The sequence below is a fragment of the Cydia fagiglandana genome, chromosome 18 (genome assembly GCF_963556715.1).
Source record: "Cydia fagiglandana chromosome 18, ilCydFagi1.1, whole genome shotgun sequence".
NCBI classification, from domain to species: Eukaryota; Metazoa; Arthropoda; class Insecta; order Lepidoptera; family Tortricidae; genus Cydia; species Cydia fagiglandana.
In genome coordinates this window covers 5416840-5441952 of record NC_085949.1, presented here as the reverse complement: position 1 = coordinate 5441952, position 25113 = coordinate 5416840, and the positions used below count along the sequence as shown (strand labels likewise).

At 38.6% G+C, this 25113-nt stretch overlaps 3 protein-coding genes across 3 annotated transcripts in view; 1 reads left to right on the top strand and 2 right to left on the bottom strand.

The window, feature by feature from the left end:
• The window catches only part of LOC134673322 (baculoviral IAP repeat-containing protein 6), a 113564-nt gene extending 109193 nt beyond the window's left edge, over positions 1–4371 (top strand). The window contains exon 59 of the mRNA XM_063531293.1: positions 168–4371. Coding sequence (XP_063387363.1) covers positions 168–350 — 183 coding nt within the window. The 3' untranslated portion in view covers positions 351–4371. The remainder of the gene's footprint in view (positions 1–167) is intronic.
• A 2724-nt stretch (positions 4372–7095) lies between these two features.
• On the bottom strand, positions 7096–10795 carry LOC134673590 (papilin-like). The gene is made up of 5 exons (XM_063531588.1): positions 10775–10795; positions 10380–10491; positions 9642–9752; positions 9217–9313; positions 7096–8817 (listed from the first exon to the last, which is right to left on the bottom strand). Exons 1-5 carry the CDS (start codon positions 10793–10795, stop codon positions 8724–8726), a joined length of 435 nt encoding a protein of 144 aa, XP_063387658.1. The 3' UTR covers positions 7096–8723.
• The window catches only part of LOC134673589 (papilin-like), a 50485-nt gene continuing 36025 nt past the window's right edge, over positions 10654–25113 (bottom strand). Inside the window, exons 46-51 of the mRNA XM_063531587.1 lie at positions 24703–24824; positions 24199–24363; positions 23167–23303; positions 20352–20499; positions 16554–17009; positions 10654–10976 (exon numbers count right to left, since the gene is read on the bottom strand). Coding sequence (XP_063387657.1) covers positions 10801–10976; positions 16554–17009; positions 20352–20499; positions 23167–23303; positions 24199–24363; positions 24703–24824 — 1204 coding nt within the window. The 3' untranslated portion in view covers positions 10654–10800. The remainder of the gene's footprint in view (positions 10977–16553; positions 17010–20351; positions 20500–23166; positions 23304–24198; positions 24364–24702; positions 24825–25113) is intronic.

The window sequence follows — 25113 nt, the reverse complement described above, 5'->3', positions numbered from 1 at the left end:
AGTTTTTTCAGAGGGGTCTGTAGGGACAGTTTTTAACCCCATTTGTTTCTGGGAGCTTGTTTAGTGAAGAAAAAAATTATAATGCTCTCGCTTATGTATTGGCGTTTTGAACATCTTTTCCATAATCTGAACAGTGTCTTACAAAGTGTGTGTCGCATTGTCTGCAGCGTCACTACGTGAAGCTGCAGGAGGAGCTGGCGAAGCTGCCGGTGCCGCCGGGGCTGGAGGCGCTGGACGAGCCCTTCACGCTGCCCGCCGCGCCCTCGCCGCAGCCCCCGGCCGCGCCGCAGCCCGCGCCGGACGACATCGACCACGACATGGAGAAGATCGTCGCCGACGTGCTGGACTGATGTGCCCATCCCACACACCCTGGGACCATCGTTTGTCACGCTCGTGTCGACTCTCCTCGATATTTCACCGATTCTGACGAGCCACTAGCGAGTGAGTCGGTGCCGGCTCGGCCGCCGTCCGCCCCGTGGCCGCGTCTCTCCCGCGTTTATGATTCGTATAGAATGTTTATATTTGTAGTGGCCGATTCGTTTTTATAGTTTCTTTATTTCTTAAGATGTAGCGGGACCTCTGTTTAGTTTAACACTTATTGTGATACTAAAAAGGGCCGCGAGCCCGGTAAGCTATTTAAGGGGGTGTATTGTGTAGACGGGGACGCCGTATCGAGCCATCGATAGTTGTCTAAGTGCGGGGCGTGAACGGACGACGCGGCAGACGCACCGTTGACGATTAAAGTTGCTGTCGTTCAATAAAATGACAATGAAATGAGACTACGCTGTTGTTAGCGTCCCTCGTTGTGCCGCGCACTCTAGTCTAATCTACGTACATCACTTATTATATTGTCTGTTGTGGATAGCTGAGACTCGTTTGAGATTTAAATGCTCTAACTCCACTAACGTTCGCTTATCTGGACCTTTTTGGATGCTTCGATGGACTTGTAGCGTTTTATATAACTTGCTATCTTCACGCGGCTTGTAAACGAGCGATCGCTTATTATTTAAACTTTTCTTTTTGTATGTTTTTTTTTCTTACACATTTTAACGAGGCATCCAAAGATGCCGTAATTTAACATTATTGTTAATAATAGAATACTCTGCTTCGGACGTAAACTTAAAAGGTCTATGACCTAGACTTACTCACGTTTCTTCCTATGTAATGTGTTCAGGTTCATTGATGAGATAAGCCTTGTACGTGCTGAAACTTGCCTTATACACTCGGAACATATTTGAAGAAGTAATTACATAGTATGTTTCAAATTAAATCGCAATATTAGGAAATGCAAGTCTGGGCGCCGTTAGGTATTTCGAGCAGCCAGACGCGTCTGCTCTATATTGATATTTTAATAAACATCAATTTGACCAACTACTAACCAACAACAACAACAACTAATAACTGGTCAAAATCTATTATATACTTCTTCAAGTAACTCTGGTTTTGCGATTAGAAGTTAAATAATTCGCCCATGCTGCGAATTACGGATTACGTTGACTTTGAACTGAAAGTACGTTAAATACTTATAGGTTGTGGCGAAAATTGACTCCTTCAGAACTTCAACTTTGCCGCGCACCTGAAGTAGCTAGGTTTAGGTCTGTAATATTGTAGTGGGCACTTCCGCAAATTGTCAAGAGTTAAGAGTTTCATTAACACATTCAGTGCCGAAATTCCGACTATCGGGCAGTGTTGGGCGTAATTAATTACTCGTGTAATTTAATTACTAATTGAATTACATGTAATTGAATTACATGTAATTGAATTACAATGTAATTGAATTACATAAAATTTAATTACATGTAATTAAATTTTCTGTGTAATTTGCAATTGTAATTACATTAATTAGTAATTAAATTACTCAATTACTTTTCATTTACCTTTTTAATAATAGGCAAATATGAACAAATTTACTTGGAGTAATTATAAAGAAAAACTTTTATGAATTCCATTATACGCTGAATAACGTTATAACATATTTTTTGTCCCTGGAATCATACCTTTACAGGGTACTATGTGACAAACCACGTTGAATATGGCGGTCGGCGCTTACGTCGCGTAGCACCGCATTAATATTGGGGCGCCGCTAATAATGACGTAAGCGCCAACCTAAGGTGCCTTTCGGGTTGGACTGTAGCAAAGGGGGGCTGGGACTTAGAATTTTTTTTGACAAAGTGGTGTCATTATGACACTATTTTTAAATGATTGTAATGTGTAGATCACGTCAAAATAAGCATCTTTTACTGAAAAAACTTTTCTCTAAAATAAAAAATGGCTGAGTTAGACGCCTCCAAAGATTGATGTTTTTAAAGGGAGCTGGGACTTAGAAAATTTTCATCGCGAGTGGTGTCATTATGACATATATTTTAAATGATTGTAACGTATAGAACACGTTAAAAAAGGCTACTTTTACTTGAAAAACTTTTTTCTAAAATTGAAAATAGCGGACTGTAACAAAGGGGGGCCGTTTCTGGGACATGGTTTTTTTTTTTTGAGAAAATGAAAAAAACAGGGGTTTTAAAACAGTTCTTAATAAAGTTTTAGAAAAAAGTTTTTCAAGTAAAAGTAGCTTATTTTGACGTGTTCTATAAGTTACAATCATTTAAAATATATGTCATAATGACACCACTCGCGATGAAAATTTTCTAAGTCCCAGCTCCCTTTAAAAACATCAATCTTTGGAGGCGTCTAACTCAGCCATTTTTTATTTTAGAGAAAAGTTTTTTCAGTAAAAGATGCTTATTTTGACGTGATCTACACATTACAATCATTTAAACATAGTATCTTAATTATTAATGACACCACTTAATCAGAAAAAAATTCTAAGTCCCAGCCCTCCCTTTGCTACAGTCCAACCAAAGTTAACATTGACAATGTTGCTTAGTCAAATTTAAAACCATTCAAAATGTTCATCTGATTTTGGAAATAAAGATGATCAAAAACTTGCATTCTATAAAAGTAATTGTAATTCAAAAAAGTAATTAAATTACAAATATTAATTACAAAATGTAATTAATAATTTAATTACTAATTACATTTTGCAATTGTAATTAGTAATTAAAATTTTAATTACTTTCCACATGTAATGGAAATTATTTGTTGGAATTACATTTTGTAATTGCAATTGTTAATTAGTAATTCAATTACTTTTTGCCCAACACTGCTATCGGGTATTTTATGATTTCGTTCCCAGGCCGGACGATTCGATAGTCGGGAACTCGGGATCGTGGTACTACTGCTTTATAGTGACGAAATTGTTATGGCCTGGCGCGGACGTCTTGTTTGGCTGGGTGGCAATTAATGTGTTAATCTAATTATTCAATTAGAGCCCAGAGAGAGTATGACAGTTGCACACATGTTTTTTTAGTATTCTTTAGTGCCTAATAAACGTTTGTGCAGTCTTTCTAAGTCGCGCCGGTAATGCAGTACATAGGCATGTAGCCCTAAGCTTAAGTATTGACGATTTTCGGAAGTGGAGGTTTGCTATTTACTTAAATTTAACCAGACTAAGCTGTGCGGAAACGCCCAGTGGTGTATATTATGTACAAATTCTCGTCTGCGTGTTCTCACAAACGGATCCGTTTAAATTAAAATAAGTCTTTGACTTTCGCACATTTCTTCGTCTTGTGACGTCGGGTATCGGACGCAATTCTCGACGGCAAACAGATTCATTTAGGTTATATTTCCTACAACATTCTAGATTCCAAACAGTCTTGACATGAATGTAGAATCTCGCTGGCACCAAGAATTGTATCCAATCGGCTAGTTTGCCTTTCTCAAATCGCAAGCGGAAAACAGACGAGTTAGTGATTTGATTGAGGTAATAAGGCTCAGTGTCGACGCCGCTAGACTGTAACGGAATTGGCTAAGTTTATTTATTCAGTATATTTTATATAACCTCAGCACATGATTATCGCAGCCAGGTTTGAGTTGATGTACTTACTAGCCAGCCGGTCCGTTGCGGTCTCGCGGCGCAGCGCGCTCTTTGTTTTGTTTCCTAGGCGGCGATATTCGTCCAATAATGTACATTAAATTATAATTTGATGTATATATAAATCTTTTTACGTTTTAACATTTGTATTTAAGAATATATTATTATTGTAAAAGTATATCGCAATTTGGCTCTCAAAGAGGCGGATGGAACGGAGCTCATGTAGTAAATTATATGGCACATATAGTGGTCGTACCCTTGGCGTAGCCTCCCGCTCGTTGCGTCGCCGACAGCGCGCAGCCTGCGGCGTGTATATACGACATAGCCTAGCGCAACAAACCGACGACCCTCCCTTTTGATTGTCTGCTCACGTGACGGAGGGCGTTCCTTGTTGAATTTGACTGTGAATTTCGGAATGTAAATAAAAATTTATGTTATCGCAAGTTTTTTATTTTATTTCAACCAACGGCCTTCTGCTGCAAAACTGCCTAAATATCTCTTATTTCTGTTCGTACCCGAATTTCGGTATATAATTTCGTCGGGTGACTAAGTACTAACAAAAAATTAAAGTAACAATGCACTTTATCACACTTGTAACACGGTTTATTGTCCAATAATTTCAATGGTGTTAGTGACTTTTGCTTGTCACCCGACGATTTATAAAGCAACCAAGACTATACTCTGTATCTTTAGGTACTTAAATAAAAATAAACAAATAATTTGTACATTTTCGGGTAGTTATAACATTTATTAATTAACCAAATACAAAACCACCTGGACCTATCACTGAACAACCTGACTCGACCTACATTATATGATCATGTAATATTTTCATCCACCCTCAACTGGCTTTGAGGGTAGATTTTGTTTACTCTTTTTTAAATACCTATAGAAACAGACTATAGAATTAAGATAATGTGCCTCACTACCGGTTTTATCAGTTCCGAGCCCCTAGCATGTCTGCAAAAGGGGGATGGAATGTGTGAAATTTAGAAATCTCAGATTTCGGCGTGTTATGGCAAATAATAAGCGGAGAACCAGTCATAGGTGCCCAAGAGGCAAAAACAGTTTAACCCTTGAACACCACGCCTATTGTGCGCGGCGCATCATCGTGAACCTTATGAGAATGCACGAAGGTTGGTATTAGAGCATTCCATGAAATTGTCTACCGTTGTCTCGTACAAACGCGAAGTTTCTGAAGATTTAAAGGTATAAGAGTTTCCTTTTCTATGACGAATGGTCAAAAATATGCACAGAGAAATAATCGCCTGCTTTAAATGCCGAGAAAAAAGTCGCAACACAGGAAATAAAATGCGTTTGTACGGGACAGCCCGTGGAATGCTCCTATTGGGCTATATAGCCGCGCACGTCAGTTAACGTATTTGGGGTCGTCCAGAATTCATGTGATCGTTTAGGGGGATGTCGGGGAAGATAACACGTGTAATTTTTTCTTCAAAGCGGGAGAGCCAAAAGCAAGAATATTACTCAAAAATTTAATCATATTAAAAATCCGCTCTATTTTAATTGCGTATTTACTTAACCTTTTGGCCGCCGGACCTAGTCCGCAAAGACGCTCACTCACACGCCAGAGCAAATTTTAAGTAAACAACTAATAAAAAGTTTAGGGATTGCAAATAGTGTTATCGATATTTACAATTTATGGTAAAAATCTTTTCAATTTAGCTTTGTTCTTATCCAGCTTTGATTTATTTCCAAATTGCCAAAATTAAACATATGTTTTACACCCGAAAATGTTTAAAACATAGGGATTTATAATCAAAAACAACCACTAAACAATGTCGATTCAAGACGTAATATCGCCGCACTAGGCTGTACGAGAAGTCTTTTATACAAGACAACGGCGCGCATGGACTGCCCGCAGTGCAGACCGACAAGGACTGTTTCCGCGCGGATTAAGTAATAATAGCCTCTAGGTCAACGGCGTAAGCGCTTGTCGGTACGTAAACTTTATTAGCGTAACGTTAAAGCCGCGCATCATGTGTCGATAACGTAAATATACCGGAACTGTTTTGGTGAAAATTACACGTGGGTTGAATTTTCAATGAGTGAAGAAATTATTCCGGAATTAGAATCATTCATTTTAATTTCAGTTTGGTATACATTAATCTACTAAAATCTTACCAAATTAACGACGAATTGTTATAAAAAAATAACACATTGATGTCAATGTTAGATAGGTACTTACTTTTAACAAAAAACTAAAGTCTGATAAATAGGTATGTCCATCTGTACTAGTCTTATACGAAGCGGTCGCTGCGGTTTATCCCTTCCCACTACGACGCTATCAGCTCAAAATAAAATCAATTATTTATTTTATTTTTTTATTTATCTTTTCTGCAATTAGTCAACAATCCACAAGGGGAAATTCACTTGTCTGACCCTAGTTTTTACAGCTAAAGAAGCTGCCTGAACTTTACATATAGTTATTATGCCTATCTGTCTCTCGTTTTACGTATTCTAGTAAGTAATTACCTACTCTTTACCAACAATTGGTGATTAACAAGGTTTCAAATACTTAAATAAAAACATATTTCTGACTTTATTTTACTTTGAAAATTCCCATATCGAGTTAACATTCCCATCCCTAGCTGTCTTGTATACAAGACAGCGGCGTCGAGGGACATAAAAAACGTTGAAATTTGGAGCAAGTTTTTTAAATGCCTTATTATAAAAGAATGGATTTACATATTTGTTTAAAATGCAAATAAATGAAAAAACAAAGACCTAAAATATGAACAAGAGTGTAAAAGAATTTGCAATTGATATTATTTTCACATTAACGGAGTGGTTGAATTTGTGTCTTGTATACAAGACGACGGCGCCAGCGTATCGTTTTCTCGTTGTCTTGTATACCGGACAACGGCGGTCAAAGGGTTAATAAAAACATTCATAAAAAATAGCCAAATATGATCACATGATTTCTGGATGAAGTTTTTTTTTGTGTTATTTAATGATAAGTTAAACTACACAACTGCACGGTGGATGGTGCCGTTCGGTTTAGTAAAAATCCTGAATCGCGCTATTTAGATTTTACTTCGAATAATTGTAGTAAAAATTCTTAATTTATAATCACTTAATTTTTATTCTTGAATTACTTGAATGTGATTAGATTAGATGGAGACTTAAAAGGATAAATATACAACCAGTTTCATTAAAGAGCTTTAATTTCTTCTATTTACAATGATGTCACATATAAATTCACTTACCTAGTAACAAATTATTATGACGTCACGGTACCGCTTATCGCTATCTTATTTATTGCATACTCTTAGCCAAACTGCGTATTTAGAAATAAATAATTTATTTCCCTCACTGACTTGTAATGACCAACCGAGATTAATGGAAATTAAAGTTTTAGAGATTATAGAAGTTCATTATAAACCTAATCTCTTGGGAAGTTCTCTTCGAATGTTGTAGATGGCATCGCTTTAGTTAGATTCTAACATATTATAATGGCGCCATCTAGAATATTCGGAAAAGGCAAGTTTGCATGTAAATTAGCAAGCTTTATAAATATGTTGCTTCGTTTGTACCTACAGTCGATGTCAAAGATGTGTTTACATTTTTCGCCTTATTACAAAGGAGTAAGGTGCAAAAGTGGAAACATATATTTGACGTCGACTGTACCTATAATCCATTTATAAAAATACTACTTTTCCCACTTTCAATTCAAACATCATTCAATCAGGGTAGGTCATTAAAGTTTGTAAACTACATTATTATCCTGAATCCATCACAGATGGAGCTTATTGTGACATGTTAATGTTATCTATTTATTTACACATAATAGGTAAAAAGTAATTTCCTATCTACATTAAATCTATTGGTACCTACGAGTATGTTCTCTATAAAATCAAATTAAAAATATAAATAATATCTTGATTGCAATTTTATCAATAAATAACTATGTAAATAAAGTCAAAGTGAAATGCGCGAGCAAAACATGGTATGGCACTTGGTGACGATAAAAATACAGATACATTTTAACTATTAACAATCACTACTTATTTATTATTTAGTACCTACACTGACCGAGTAATTAAATATTTAAAAAAAAAAATTAGTAAATGTAAATTTAATAGCACTAGGAAGATCCCTTTCGTGATTAGCTGATTACTTGATTAGTTATGCTTTATTTATTATTATTATAAATGGAATGCGTCTATATAATTGAGGGACACTATTTTTTAATATACCTATGTACAGTAGATGTACTTAAATCGGTTAATGTATTAATTTTATAGGTAACTATTCAGTTGCGAATGAGCGATTTTCAAACGTTTTTATGCTAGGTTATTTAATAACCACGAAAGGTAAGTTTGGTATGAATTTAACTAAACCTATTGCTTTCTTTGCTATTTTACATTATTTTCACATTTAAGTAAACAAGTGCAATAAAGTTTATTTTACAAGAACTACATAATAGGCCATGATATCATCGATTTACTTCTGTCTATATAATTATTTTTTTCGATTTTAAAATTACAAGGCACATTTCGGTAAGGACTAGCGTGCTATACTACCAGAAACTAATAACCACACGGCCACGTTTATCGATTTGGACAAAACATCATCCTCTCACATTTTTTGTTAGCATAATTTTGGTGCATTCAGCCAAACGGTTAACCCGTTACTTAAATTATTTATTAAAATTAAGGAAGTCTATTTTGAGAGCGACGGTTTGTCTATGGATCAACGCGACCATTCTAAGCCCGCTACACACAGTGGAAGTTAAGGTAAGCATCCACGGGCGATTATAGGTCACATGACGGGTTTACTTCTTCTTGTAGGTAAAAGCTGAGTCTCCTTGGAACTCCAGGGTCTGAGGGTCCAGCGCGCCTGCCTCCACACACGACTTGCAGCAGAATCTATGACAAAACAAATACCAATTAATGTTTTCTTTGGCCGACGCTATTTTTAAGCTTCATGACGTATATAATATTGACTTTATAATTTTTTATACCAAGGTGCAAAATCAAATGTATAAAAATCATTTATAAAAAAATTACGAACCAAATATGCTGTATACCATGGTACAGTCGCCATCAGATATATCGGAGCGGCCAAGGTGCTCAAAAATATGTGAACAAGCACTTTAACGCCTTGTCAATAGAGGCGTGTTCAGATATTTGTGAGCGCTTTGGCTGCTCCGATATATCTGATGGCGACTGTACCTTATGATGGGCTCGTAAAAAAAACTAGTTAAAATCAAGATTCATTTACCCTGTCCTGTACTGTATCAGATTTTTAACTGAGTATATACTTACTTGGAGTAGTATTCGTGGCGGCATAGCTTGCTTCTCACGATTAGCTTGCAGTCGGCGAAGTACTGGTTATCCTTGCACAGCTCGGGTATGTACAGTTCTGCAAGATAAATAAATACCAAAATTAATTAAGCAATCTCAGCTATCATTGATGATCGTAGCCGAATAGGGTTAGTTAGTAGTCTTAGGAAAGTTCTCCAAAAAATACAAAGATTTTCATTTTTGTAGTTTTTGGAGTTAGCCACACCAAAATATTTCAGTCCGCAGCGTCTACGAATAAGCTAAATTTGATTGACAAGGAACTAAATCCATGTGCAGAGTTCAATACGTCATTTAGGTCCATGCTTATGTACTATAACAGACACGCTATTAACTGACTATTGGTGAACTTTATTACTTTGCAATAAGGGCTACGAATGGTTACTCACTTTGCACGGTGATCTGCACCACGGAGTGGTGGCTGCTGTGTCCGTTGTCGGCGTGGCATCCGTATACACCGGCGTCCTCTTCAACCAATCGGCTAACGCTAAGACGGGCCGCTGTAACATGGAAATATAAAACGTTTTGTATTATGGATTTTAATGTCTGTTGCTTGCGAATCCAACGACGGACAAAATGTATGTTTTAGGGTGATATTCGACCTGTATTTATTGGTCCAATGTGCATTACGTCTCATTCTCTCATTAAGCAAAATGCAAATACACATTGGACAGGTGAAATACCACCTTAAAGCGCGACACAATTAACGCGTGAAGGCAAATAGGCCGAGTGAAAAAGCATTTTACTGTGAAAGTGCCTCAGAATTTCCAATTAAAAGGGTATTTCGCTTGGACACCATTTTCTTTCTATCCTTGAAAATATACTTATGTGTGATGTAGATCCTGTCGCTCTCCGCGAGCTGTTTGTTGTCCTTGGTCCAGTAGACACGGGGCTCGGGGTGGCCGCGTCCACCTCGCAGGACATCAGCTCAAGCCGCTCCCGTAGCTAGCGCCATCTGTCTCAAACTACAGTAGACTCACGTGTGATGTAGATCCTGTCGCTCTCCGCGAGCTGCACGTTGTCCTTGGTCCAGTAGACGCGGGGCTCGGGATGCCCGTCCACCTCGCAGGACAGCTCAAGCCGCTCCCGTAGCTAGCGCCATCTGTCTCAAACTACAGTAGACTCACGTGTGATGTAGATCCTGTCGCTCTCCGCGAGCTGCACGTTGTCCTTGGTCCAGTAGACGCGGGGCTCGGGGTGGCCGTCCACCTCGCAGGACAGCTCAAGCCGCTCCCGTAGCTAGCGCCATCTGTCTCAAACTACAGTAGACTCACGTGTGATGTAGATCCTGTCGCTCTCCGCGAGCTGCACGTTGTCCTTGGTCCAGTAGACGCGGGGCTCGGGGTGGCCGTCCACCTCGCAGGACAGCTCAAGCCGCTCCCGTAGCTAGCGCCATCTGTCTCAAACTACAGTAGACTCACGTGTGATGTAGATCCTGTCGCTCTCCGCGAGCTGCACGTTGTCCTTGGTCCAGTAGACGCGGGGCTCGGGGTGGCCGTCCACCTCGCAGGACAGCTCAAGCCGCTCCCGTAGCTAGCGCCATCTCTCTCAAACTACAGTAGACTCACGTGTGATGTAGATCCTGTCGCTCTCCGCGAGCTGCGCGTTGTCCTTGGTCCAGTAGACGCGGGGCTCGGGATGCCCGTCCACCTCGCAGGACAGCTCAAGCCGCCCTCCTGTAGCTAGCGCCGTCTGCGGCGCGCGGAGCGATGTTCGCACCGGCACTGCGCAACGCCATTTATTATAACACTTGCACGGTTAGTGAATGTTGTGTACAATCAGCATCAAATAGATAGTGACGAAGTAAGTGGCCAAATATATCGTAACACACCTCTGTTACTATAGAAATAAAATAAGGATGTCTTCCGATATATTTAGCCGTCACTGTCTATTCGATACAGACTATAATACGATACGATACACATCCATACGATTCGATGCAATACGATATAGGTATGTCGATATCCGAACCCATTTTTCGATGTGGGTCATACAGAAATAAGGAATTTGAAAATAAAAAAAATAAAAAGTCTTCAGATCAAACGCAAATCAATTTTATATTTTTCTTACATCAAAAACAGTGTTTTAAAAATAAAGACACAGATCAGTCTTTAAATTTAGGGTTAAAACTAGTGGTTTTATGTTTTTCTACGACCACAGTGGAGACTAACTTGTCTACAGGAGATAACAGTTCTAAGCATATACTTAGTAGGGAACGACGTATCACCGGTAGCTATACAACTTATACTACTAAGTATTGGGTCAAACAATATAATGTCAATATGTTCCAGATAGTAGTAGTAATTAAAGAAGATATAAAAAAAAGGTTAAATGTCCACAGAAATGGCATCTCTTCTGAAGACGATGCTACAGAAGATATCCAAATTGTACACAGAAGATAACAAAAACAATCATTATGTATGGTAGATTAAGTTCTAACTCGCGAGGTTTGAGTTGTTAATACTCTTCAGCATAATCAGGATTATTGAATTAAGTTTCATAATCGTACAATTCTTGTTTGATAAAAAAATCAAGATTTTTCACATTGTCCACAGAAGACACATCTCCTTCTGTGGATATACCACAGAAAAGTTTTACTTATCCACAGAAGATAGCACAAAGTAAACTAATTATAGTTGGGTAAGTTGCATCTCGTGAAATAAATGATAGTTTACTGCTTATTATAGTCATGATTATGCTTATGATAGTACAGTTACTACAAATACGTTGTATAAAAAATCAAAAACAATATTCTATAACGTACACATGAGTGACATATACTTCTGTGGACGTTAACAGATGAGATCAAATTGTCCACAGAAGATAACAAGCACGATTATTTAGCGTATAAATATGTGTGGTAAATTCGTGAGATCAAAGCTTAAAGTATTAACCTACCCTTAACAATCGTCATAAAAAATATCTTAAAGATAAATTAACATTTTCTTATCTTTTTTTTATAATTAAATAGATCACCTTCTGTGGTCATGAACTTAATATTATAAGAGATCAAATCAACAGTTCTTTCATTTAAAGTACTAACAGAATATATTTAAGTATTACGGAATAAAGTATTACTTACGTAACATTGATTTAATACTCATATTTTTCTTTAAATTTACGTAATCAACATAAATGTAAACAATAGTAAACAAACCAAAATAATCATTTGTAAACAAAATAGACATCTAATTACGTTAATTATCTTAGTAGGAACTGAAAAGTTAGAAATGGGTTTTTTACGTATTACAGCAGCAAACTCGACTTATATCAACCTGTAAAACTAACTATCTGAGTCAGTATCAGTATCGAAGAAAAATGTTTTGCGTCGAGCCCTCTTTGGCAAGTCTTCATTAACTATTGAGTCTGACTCGTGCGAGTTGATAGTTGCAGCAGACCGTTTTCTATTACGCAACGTATATATTGAGCGACCTGGTGATAAATCAGAATCAGTATCAGAGTTAAATAATAATCCTGGGTGTTTTGCTGGCCTCGTGTTTCGAGTTTCGGTTAAGACATCCGGTGTTATTCGTCCAGAAAATCCCGGCGAGTTGGGTTCCGTCGATGCGGATGATGTATTATGGCTGCGACGCGGTGACTCATCAGGTATGTTCAGAAAGTCAGGCACCTCAAAAAAGGCTTCAATATCAATATCTGGAGATTCAGGCGATTTAGGTGAGTCGGGCATCTTAGACTGAATTTGAACTTGTCCCATTTCATAGTGGGGACATATTCTATGAGCCGCACATATTAAGCAACTTAGACGTCTTGCATGTAGAATTTTGGGCTCTTTCTTACTCCATGTCAGCTGGTGAATGTCAAGCGTACCTTTAAATGGCCGCGTTATGCTAAAATCCGCAATTTGTTTTACTTGAGTAACAATTTCTTCGTCGATAGGAAAAGTTTCGATTCCTTTGCAATTTTCATCTAAGCATGACATCAAGGCTTGTAAGTCTGCTACATCATTGCCTCTTGCAACAGAATTGTCACAAATTCTTTTAATACAGCCGCCGACACCGTCCGGAGCGCCTTTCCCGTGACCTTTTTCGCTGTAGTGCCACGTAAGTGTTTCGATGTCAAAGATATTACTTAAAAATACTGCGATAAGGTGAAACATAGTTTTGTTTCTGTACTGCGTCAGAGGACCGTCGCTAAGAATGTGAAGGTGTTTTAAATTAGGAGAAAACTCTCTGATTCGTTTTACTAACGGTTCCAAATGAGCACATACCATGACAGGATCATGGTTTAGATTATCTGTAGCAGTACAAAATGATGTCGCTTTTAGGAAATTTATAGGTGGATCTTCGTTAGTACTATAGTATACAGACGTATGTAACGAAATTTGGCCTTTAGATCCTCCGAAATGTGCAGCTTGTACCTCACTACTATATTTACAATTATAGTTTTCGGAGAAATCTATATGAAGGAGCCCATGATCAGGGCACAGTTTTTGTTTCAAACTTTGAATACTTTTCATTTGATGGAGCATGTTACCTACATGCTTCATAAAAGTAGGCAAAATTGAACTCAAAGACTCAGTAAGTGCCTTTTTTGTAGTAGATACTGTTTCTTTCATAGTTTTCCTACATGTTTTAGATTGACCCTTTATAACTACTACGACGTTTTTGGTTACCCACCTTTCGTATACAATAGTATCGTTATCGTTAAAATCGTTACAGGGGATTGATTTGTCCTTACAATTTGGGCATTTCTCCTCCAAACAACTAATATTCAATGACCCATTACAGCACACCGATCTTACGAGCTCGGTGGCAGATTTAAACGGTATTATTTTAGCATTATAAAGCGCTCTTACCATAAAGTCGCTATTGGTATGTAAGGCGCATAAGCAAGTATTTCGAGAAGTATATTTGGGAAACAAAACCCAAAATGGTCGATGCTTGCGGAAGGTTTCATAGGTGATATCAATACCTGTTTTGTTGACAAAAGCTTTATGCAGGTTCAAAAGCGAATCGTTTAGCAAACGAATCTGCTTTTTTAATTTTTTGCGAGTTATTGTTTCTTTTTTTCCAGAGGTTAATCTACTCTGTTCGTCTTGTAAAAGAAAATCATGAATAGCTTTTTCAGTTTTCTTATTTACTAACCTTTTTTCTCGGGGTCGTCTATCCTTAGGTACTTTGGACAATGCTTGAGTCAGTCTTTTTGAATGTCTACAAAGACGCATCCGATATTTAGCGATTGTAGTTCTTAAGGATTTTACTTCAGCTTTCAGGTTGTCACGTTCGATTTTTAATTTTCTTCTGTTCCGCAAGCGTACCATTTTGCCAGCATTAACACGCGAGAAAGAAGGATTCGCTGGTGGTGTTTCGTTTTGCATGAAGTTAAGGGCGATTTTCATATTCTTTTTCTTTTGTCTTGCTTTAACTGCTTTCTCCCTCCACACTTTACGCATCTGTCGTTGTTCCCTAGGCGTAAAATCTTTAATTGTTTTTATCAAACCTTTACTCTTCTTCAGTTTATATCTCTCTCTGTCATCTTTACGTCGTTTTTCAAGATCAGTTTTACTCATTTTTGCACGGGCTCTTTGCATACTCATTTTCTTTTGTTCTCTGCGCCGTTTCTTTTTTTCTTCCTCAGAAAGGACTTCCCTCTCCCTCCCTCGCGGCATTGTAGCTATAACAATACATTAACATGCGTTACATGCCATAAAACAAGAAATAAACCATGAAAACAGCTGAAAACAAAGTAAAATTTACCAAAGAAAGTCTTTTCCGAGGACATTTTTCTTTCCTGTGGACACCTTGACCACAGAAAATATGTCCACCGAAGAGATGCACACGTATGAATTTTGAATTTACCCGCTAAAATATCACGCCACTATTAAACCAACGCTGTCTGTGACTTTTGCTCCCAATAAGATGTAGCAGCCAATAAGTCAATAATTAATAAATACATTACTTACCAGTTCAATTGCAGAACAGGAAAGACGCACTGAACTTTTACATCCACAGTTTATGAAACAATAATATATTTTTTTGATTATTAATTGCGCGTACGCGTCCATCTATTGTACGGTATTATTGACAGAGAATCAGGAGTTGCCAGGTGAAAAAAAGTTAAGGATGCGATCACTCGTTTGGCTTCTAGGTCGATTGAGATTACGTCCACAGAAAAGACTCGTAAAGTTATAACACATAATATATTAACTTTTTTTCATAGTAGAAGTTCAGTTTATTTTTTAATTATACGTATACTAGATTATTAGTTATTTCCTAAAGCTCATAACATGAAAAAAAAGTTCAATTCTAATTGTTTAATATTTTTAATGCTTGATCGATGAAAAATAAAGGTCCTCATAACTGACCACAGGAGGAGATTTTAGAACGAATAAAAATTTTTTTCTATCTTGTTATCAACTGCATAATACTACAGCAATGACAAAAACTTAGGTTTGCATAAATACATACTTGACAAAAAATGAATTGAGCCGTAAGCACACAAAGTATTTTTTTATGCGATGTGAACGCTTTTTGTACCAAATTTCTGTATGACCCATACAATATCATTATCATAGTCAGATTATAATATTACATAGTCTAGTTTTCACGGAACTCTATAGATCTTTAACCAAAAACAGATCAAGTTGATGTATTCGGCTCGTAGCTCGTAACTGACAGGTTAAGAGGCAGATGGACGATTATCATTTTCTCCAAGAGCTTCATTGTCATCTGAGCTTATAATTACAGCTATATGATGCGAAACAAAATAAATGCTCTTTTCTTTGGTGTATCTGCAACATTCATAATTAAATATAGTAATAAAGTATATCTAGGTACGTACATATAATACAACACCTAGTTGCAAATTGTGCATCATCCGACGAGCTATATTTTTATTATATTACCTACAAGTACAAGTAATATATGTATTTTACAAACGTATCACATAATATATATAGAGCGTCAAATCTTTTTTAGAAGATGGCGTTATACACAGTAACAAGAGGTAAGATCGACGTATTGGGGTGTGTTTATGATGTTTGTGTAACGTTAAGTGAAAGAAGGATGTGCGAGGACAGATCATGCAGCGTGCAACATTACCAGAGATCAAACTACGAGTTAACAAAGCAACACACTTTATGTAGCACAGTTTTTAATAGGATGAAGGCCTTTTCTAATCGTTTATTTATACGCAAAATCTTCTTTACACAACAAGAACATATTATTATGTCTGGCCTAACTCAAGGAAAAAGCTGAGTGGATACTAATATTTACTCAGAACCTTGCATCCCTTTTTATATTGTCTAAAAACTATGCCACATACTTATTTCCTATTCTTACCGGTATACTGCGGAGGTACGGGCGGGATCTCAATGATCGGGGACCTCTCTCCTTGCGGAGGGGCGGGGGGCTCGGTGCGCGGGGGCGGCGGCGGCGGCGGCGGGGGCGGCGCGCCGCCGCGCTGCACCAGGTACGGGCTGTCCGGCCAGCCGGCGTCCGCGCGGGCCGCGCGCACCGTCACCGTCCACGACACCGCCTTCCCCAGCCCGTTGAACACCTGGCACGTGTACTCTCCCAGCGTGTCGATACCGAGCGACTTGATCAGCAGCTCGTTCCCTCTAGCTTCGTACTTCGCGCTGTCGTAAGGGACCATCGTGGCCGTCGGGCGGTGGTACCACGCTATAACCGGCGTCGGGTATCCGTACGCGAGGCAGCGGATGCGGAGCCTATGTCCGATATCCCCGATCACTTCCGATTCGGACTCGCCGACGATCCCGGCGGGCGCTTCCACGGGACCTATCCACCACCATTTGTTAGCTTCTATTCTACTTGAACTTGAGAATGCTCGAAGTATGCCGACCTGGTAATCTTACTATTGAATGCGAGCGTTAATAATGGCTTGCATCGTTCCAACATTCAAAAGTTCAACGGTTAGTGTGATTATTAAACTAAACTACAGAAAATGTAAGACAAAACACACTGTTATGATAATGTTGGTTTGGACATTCCCAGAAATTGAATGTAGCTATTATACACAAGTATTTATTCGAGGAAAAATTATACCTTCAAAGGAATGAGGTTATCTGTCGTTGAAAATGATGTGAATTAACGAAAACAACACAAATTGCAAAAACATACCCCTATTAGGTCAATGACGAAATGAACCCTTGTGATTAAATGGAATTTGAATGATTTTATAAACAAGCTGGGAACGTCCAAAACCAGTGAACGGATCGATAAAGAATGTCTTCAAACGTGAACCTTGGTAGGGATGCGCCAGGGCGCTCACCACGAGCAACAGGAAACAACCACGCGCGACCATATTTGCGAGACGTGTGAATACAAGCCAGGCCTGGCCAGTCGACTGTATTGAGACTGCGTCTATACTGTGCGATAGGGGAACTCGGAAGTCGCATATATCGCTAATCGTGTTTAGATAAACGACTGTTGACTGCGAAAGGTTACTCGGCTGCCGGTCAACTACGTATGATAAACTTTTCCTACGTTCCTATATTTTTATTCGCAAATAGCGGTCGGTAATAACAACCGCATTTCTCCGAATCAATTACAAATACTTAAAATTTCTCAAGGAGTATTTTTCAAGTGGAAAACTATGTCCGCTAGGTATATTATATCGTTAGACGCATTTAGCGAATGGCTGGAACTATCGGCAGTGTTAAAGGTCACCGGCTAATTTGTTTACTAGTTCACAACGATCTGTTTATCCGAGCATCTGGGCTGATAACCCAGTCATTAGCACAATGCCCGGACACGTCAATGAAGGATATTTAGAACTTTAGACTGGTCTTAAGTTGGTACCTATATTTAACTTTAACCCGCACGTCAAGACTGGTTTTAAAATTGTACATTTTTAAAACAACCGATAAATTGATCATTCGTTTTAAATAATGAAGGTGCCATTGTCTTTCTCATGAGAACTGCGGCGGTAGTGTCATGAGACTTATCTTTTGAATGAAGAACGTGGGCCAATAAACGTATCGGCATATTATGTCTAAATATAACAACAGATATTGTGGTCGCAGATAATAAATATAGGTACCTAGGTATACCTACTACGAGTATAATTAGGTAGTATTTTAGTGATCGCGAACCCCGCTTTATTGGCAGCTGTCAGAACTAAAATAGCTAATCAACTTTAGTCACGTTACTAATGAGTTATGTACTCCCCGTTGTGATACTTGTGCCTGAGTAATAGTTTTTCTGAATCAACATGCTTTAGGGTTACAGACATTCTTTATCAATCAGTCGTCAAGCAAGAAAAAGAAAAATTATTAGAATCTAATAAAAACTGTAATTGAAGTTCTAACTACTAGAGAAAAAGGGCATGCCATTCCAATAGAGAAATTAAGTGATTCTAGTTCCTTGAATATTAAATAAGAATTAAAAAGTTAAATCGTTAGGAAATCGTTAAGTCATCAAGCTGAGTGCTAGAGTTGTAATAGACCGGGAGATAGTGACACATTTTACTGGGTCATTTGTACCAGTATGGCGGTTCGTCAGGGATCTAAGCATGTAATGAAGGAAAGAAAAATGATGGTCATAGCGCTGGTACCGGCGGCCCAATCGCGTGGGCGTTAGTCGAACGTGTCGGATAAAATACGAGTGTCGAACGATTTGTTCCACAAAAATCCTCGTATTTTCCGATAGTCTATAAAAAAGAAGTAGGCGGTAGCGTAATGCCATACTTCTCCGGTGTGACTTACAGCCCGCCATACTGAGGCGAACACATTAATTTAAAAAAAACAATTCAACCATTTGTGCCAAGCTAATTTTTGCACAGGTGATCATCGTCGAGCAGCCATTCATGGACATCACCATGCCATACTCTTCGGACGGTTCCAAATGGCCGCCATACCGCCGCAAGGGAGTTAATTTTTTTTTTTTTGCTAAACGATTTGTACCAGTATTGCATTTAAATTTTTGGAAAGTATTTGATAAAATGTGACCGTTATTATAATTGCCATACTTATAGTAGGGGGAAAAAGTGCTGCCATACTTGAAAAACTTATTTAATCGACACGTTTCAAAAATACGACTATGTATACGTAAAATAATTTTTTACAGCATGGCATCATCATATACTGTTTGTTTGGATACAATTATACCTAAAAAAAAATATTTCAGATTATAACTACGGGGCGGACGACTGTGAGACTTAAGCCAAGACTTAAAACAAAAAACAATTTTTTGACGATTTGTACCAGTATGGCATTTGGATTTTTGGAAATTATATGATGCAATGTGACCATTATTATATTTGCCATACTTCTAATAGGGGGAAAAAGGGGCACCATACTTGAAAAAAAAAATTGTACACATTTGCCACCTCCTACAGGTATGGCATTATGAGATTTCCATTTATGATCACACAGAAAGTCTTGCAAAAAAAATTACAAGATGGTACAAATCGTTTAGCAATAAAAAAAAATTAATTCCTTTGCGGCGGTATGGCGGCCATTTGGAACCATCCGAAAAGTATGGCATGGTGATGTCCATGAATGGCTGCTCGACGATGATCACCTGTGCAAAAATTAGCTTGGCACAAATGATTGAATTGTTTTTTTTTAATGAATGTGTTCGCCTCAGTATGGCGGGCTGTAAGTCACACCGGAGAAGTATGGCATTACGCTACCGTCTACTTCTTTTTTATGGACTATCGAATAATACGAGGATTTTTGTGGAACAAATCGTTCGACACTCGTATTTTATCCGATACGTTCGACTAACGCCCACGCGATTGGGCCGCCGGTACCAGCGCTATGACCATCATTTTTATTTCGTTCATTACGTACTTAGACCCCTGACGAACCGCCATACTGGTACAAATGACCCAGTAAAATGTGTCACTATCTCCCGGTCTATAAGTCTTGAAATCAGTGGGATCTACTCAGCCTTTCTACTTACAATTAGCAATGGTCTATTAATTAAGATCGTCACCTTGTCCTCCTTTTCCAACGTAGTATTGAAATATTTGGAGGATTAAACCTGTTTCTGGTCATACTACCTTTTTTTGCGACAAGAATTTTCTAAGGGATATATACAGATATATATATAGGTACCTCCAGATCCACTAGATCTTGAGAGAGACCCCAGGGGCCAGTACTATCCGTAACTTACCGTCAACACGCAGTTCAATCTCCTGCTGCGAGGATCCTAGTTCGTTCTCGGCCACGCAGATGTATACGCCTGAGTCGTCGCGGTATAGCGATACGATTTGAAGCGCGCCGTCCGATGTCAGTCGGTAGCGGCCTTGATTGCCATCGATCTATGGGAAAGCGATCATGTTTAAGAGTGTACAGGTTTCTAAAAAGTCGGTGCATGTGACAAATTTGAAATTGCAGGAGTTCCCGCTTACCATTAGGCGGGTCGTAGGCTTGTTTGCCACTGACGCGGTTTTTAAAACAGTGTGTTTAAAACAATAAATTGCTTCACTCGCGCAAACTAAGTCCTTGGCAACAATTAAGAGTGTGAACATAGTGATTCGGTTAAGTTGTGTTTTTTGAAAAACTAATTATAGCCAGCATTCTATGAATGTAGTATGATACCTTTGGGTATGGTGCTTTACGCAGGCTAGCGTCCCTCCCCCTCCCCCTGACGCAACCCCCCCCTTTTAGCATAAATATGTCCCGGTTGGGAGTTTTTTTTGCTTTTTGGGGAAAGTATACAATATAGGAAAAAAGTGTCAATGAAAGAAATGTTCCCTATTAAATTCTAAACAAAAAAGGTTATATTCATTTTTTTGATATGACGCACCATATTCATGTTATGGCTAGATGAACTTCGACAAAATTTAACCATTGAAAAACTTGCAGAAGATCAATATAACATAGTACGTGATAGTACTAAAAGAAATCATACAGGACAATAACCTTGCAAGCTTATTTTCCGTATAAGATTTTTTTCAGTACTATCACGTACTAACTTATAATGAACTTCAACAAGTTAATACATGAATATGGTGAGTCTTACTAAAAAGTTGTATATAACCTTTTTTGTTCAAAATTTATTAAGGATTACTTCTTACCTTGACACTTATTTCCTAACTCTAATACTTTTCTCAAAAATAAAAAAAAAACCGTAAACCGGGACATATTTCATGCTAAAAGGGGGGGTTGCGTCAGGGGGAGGGGGAGGGACGCTAGTGTGCGTAAAGCACCATACCCAAAGGTATCATACTACATTCATAGAATGCTGGCTATAATTAGTTTTTCTTGCCCATACATTAGAACATAATTTAACCGAATCATAGTGTTACTTGTAGATTGTGCCTTTTCAGAAATAATATTTTCCTTGTTATTTTAATGTGAATAAAGCTTGTACATACTGTTCCGACGAAAATATAAAAATGCTAAATAATTGGTGTTAATGACTCGTTCATTATTTAGACGCAATACCTAATCTCGGCACCTTATCTATTGTAAACACTTTTTTAAGTGTGATCGACCGGGGAATTCTCAATTTGGTACTGCGTACACTTAACGTATGGTTAACTATCTGAACAAGTATCGGATTATTCTAATAGTACAAGCAAAAAGAATAGATAGTATAGAGGGGTCCTTTCATTGCGAATTTTGTAGTTACTCTGAATTTACTGCCATCTATCGACACACGACTAAAACTCTAAATGAAAACGTATAAAATTATCAAAAAAATAACTTATATACACCGTGTTTTTATTGAATTCCGTTAACTTCGGGGTATGGTTAAGTACGTTTAAGAGAACTAAATGACATAGTTAATTTAAAAAAAAAAAAAGTTTAAAAAGTAATTAAATGTAGCATATAGCGTTGTTGTAAAACGGGCATTACATTTAACTCAATCAAACAATTGAAATCTGTGACATATCAATGTCATTTCGAACATCGATCGACCGAGATTGTGCTTAAGTTTACTCGCAAATGTATAAACTCATTCTAAACACTAATCAATATGTAAACCGGCCCTAAGGCAAGTGTACACGCTTGTAGAGGCCTTATAGGAAAAAAATAAAATATTGATTATCTCCTAAATGGAGTTAATTAGAATATCGGTGTCTTTGAGAAAGTTACTTGATTTAAGCTCAGGAATGCACCCTTGAAATTAACGGAAAACAAAAGAAACACGGTGTATATATGGATAAATGATTTTATTATTTTTATATCATTTTGATCCATGTTCATTCACTCATATCTATGTGTTAAAATTGTTAAATATGAAACGGTGTCGTCACGCCATCTAGCCGAGAATAGGCTAAAGGTGTGTGCGGCATCTATCCGAGAATAACTTTTTCTGGATTTCCGAGGCACGTTTTTTCCTTAGACTTTATTCATCTTATACAATAGTTATCTGTTTTACAAGGGGGCAAAGTTGTTGTTTAACCGCTCGTGCTAATATTGATAACCGAGTAAGCGAAAGATTCCAAAATTGAACCACGAACGTAGCGAGTGGTTCGAAAAATGGAATCTTGAGCGTTGCGAGGGTTTCAAAGCACGAGGGTTAAACAAAATTTGCCCCCGAGTGAAACACAAAATATTTCACCACACCAACCCGAAGCAAATATTAAATGTAAAATATCAAACAAAATCAAACCAAATCAAATCCAAATGAATGTTATTAAATATTTATCATCCAAAATCATCATTTAAAAGTAAATTCTACCATCAAACATAAAAAAACAACTCAAAATTTGCATTTGATTACTTTGCCTCACATGTGAATAAAATGCAACTTTGCTATTAGTTTTTGAAGTGTATGTATGTATGTATGTATGTCACTTTATTGCACATAAACAGGTTTACATAAAATGGACAAAAACAAAACAAAAATAAAAATGTTATGTACAAAGGCGAACTTTTCCCTAAAAGGGATCTGAAGTGCAAAGTAAGCCTTTCCGAGCTGGTGTGGTGAAAAGTTACATATGTCTTTGGTACAAGTAAGCAAGACGTGAACGCACCGTGATCTCTCCCTTCCTCCACGTGATCTTCGGTGGCGGGTTGCTGTGGAACAGGCACCGAAGTGTTGCGGTGCCGCCCTCTGACGAGCTCACTTCGTGCTCCGTCTCAGTGTTAGGTGCTGGCGCCTGCGGTTCTCCTGAAACAGAACCACGTGTTATAAGATACCAAGAGGCTATTTGGAAACTACCTACTTCTAATTGGAACCATGGGATTCTGAACTGTTAATTTATTTGTGGTTATGGGTCAAATAGATCACTGTGTTACGTTCTTTCCTGTGGACATACACAAAGTTAAGGGCTATAAAGATTAATTTTCTTATTTAACCCTTATCCACGTAAAAAGGTCCTCCTTTTATTTACAGAACTATGATAAAATCATTACTTACATGCCCACAAGCTGTTAACTATTGCCCACAGGAGAGAAAACTAGCGTGTTCGCGCGAACTGTACATTTTTCTCCCCTGTGGGCAATAGTTAACAGCTTGTGGGCATGTAAGTAATGATTTTATCATAGTTCTGTAAATAAAAGGAGGACCTTTTTACGTGGGTTAGGGTTAAATAAGAAAATTAACCTTTATAGCCCTTAACTTTGTGTATGTCCACAGGAAAGAACGTAACACAGTGATCTGTTTGACCCTTATGGAGATTTAGAAGCTACGAGTAAAATTCTTGCAGTTTTAACAATAAAAATTATTAAGTTGCTCAACATGATCTGTAAATCATTTTAGCCTACATTGGACCCGAGATAACATCACTCCCGATCACGCTCACCTGAGATTGAGTATGTAGAAGGAAGTACTCAGAGGGTTCTAGGAGGGCATCGTTAACATATACTTAAGGGGCATCTGGACCGCGTTCTCTGGCGCGGCGGGCGCGCGGCAGAGCCGACTGCAGCCGCTGCTGCAGCACTTTTGAACGCCGCGGCAGTCCGCGTCGTCGTTACACTCTACGTGGCACGAGCCGGAGGAGCTCTGCTCCGCGGGGCACGTGCCGGGCTTGTCCACTGGCTAAGGTCACCCTGTAGGTACTTACGGGGCATCTGGACCGCGTTCTCTGGCGCGGCGGGCGCACGGCAGAGCCGACTGCAGCCGCTGCTGCAGCACTTCTGCACGCCGCGGCAGTCCGCGTCGTCGTTGCACTCTACGTGGCACGAGCCGGAGGAGCTCTGCTCCGCCGGGCAAGTGCCGGGCTTCTCCACTGTTGATGATTTAGGTGAAATGTTTAGGCATGGAATTATTACTCTCTCGCGAAAAAAATACTGTAAAAATTTAGGGCTCCCGCACATATGTCGACGCAAAAAGCTTTATGTCCGCGCAATAAGTGGGAAAAAGTCGTCATCCGGCTCGACTCGCATCGGCCGACGCTTGCCGACGCGCCGACGCCTAATTCGCTCTTATTGCGCAGACATAAAGGTTTTTTCTATCGGCTTTAGCCGATTCCGCGTCGACATATGTGGGGGAACCCTTAGACGAAAAAGTGAGATTTTTATTCATCATTAAATAAAGTCAAGGACGTGGATTCGTGGGTGGTACGAACCTATGGCGCAATCGCCAGTGTACTGGGTACTGCCGGTTGGACCATCGTATGAGGCGGTTACCGTGCAGCGTTGACCCTCGGGGCATTGCTTGCCTTCACATGGGTGAGCTATGCAGGTACACCTAAAACAAACAACACCCGTAAATTTGCTGCATCACTGACCACGTTGCACTGTTCAGTGCAAGTTGCGGAACGTCTATCTATAGACGTCTATCTAATTTTCTAAAATTTGAAAAGTTTTCGGCTACTTCCAGAAAATATCACAAGTAGTAAAAAGGTGAATATAAATGGAAATTCTCCTTACAAAAATATAATAGGTACAACATTTTCGATTTTTTTCTATACAGTTCAGAAAGTTTGCAGTTGGGTTTTGGCCTTGCACAGTTGGCATATATATTTGAGTGGCCGAGA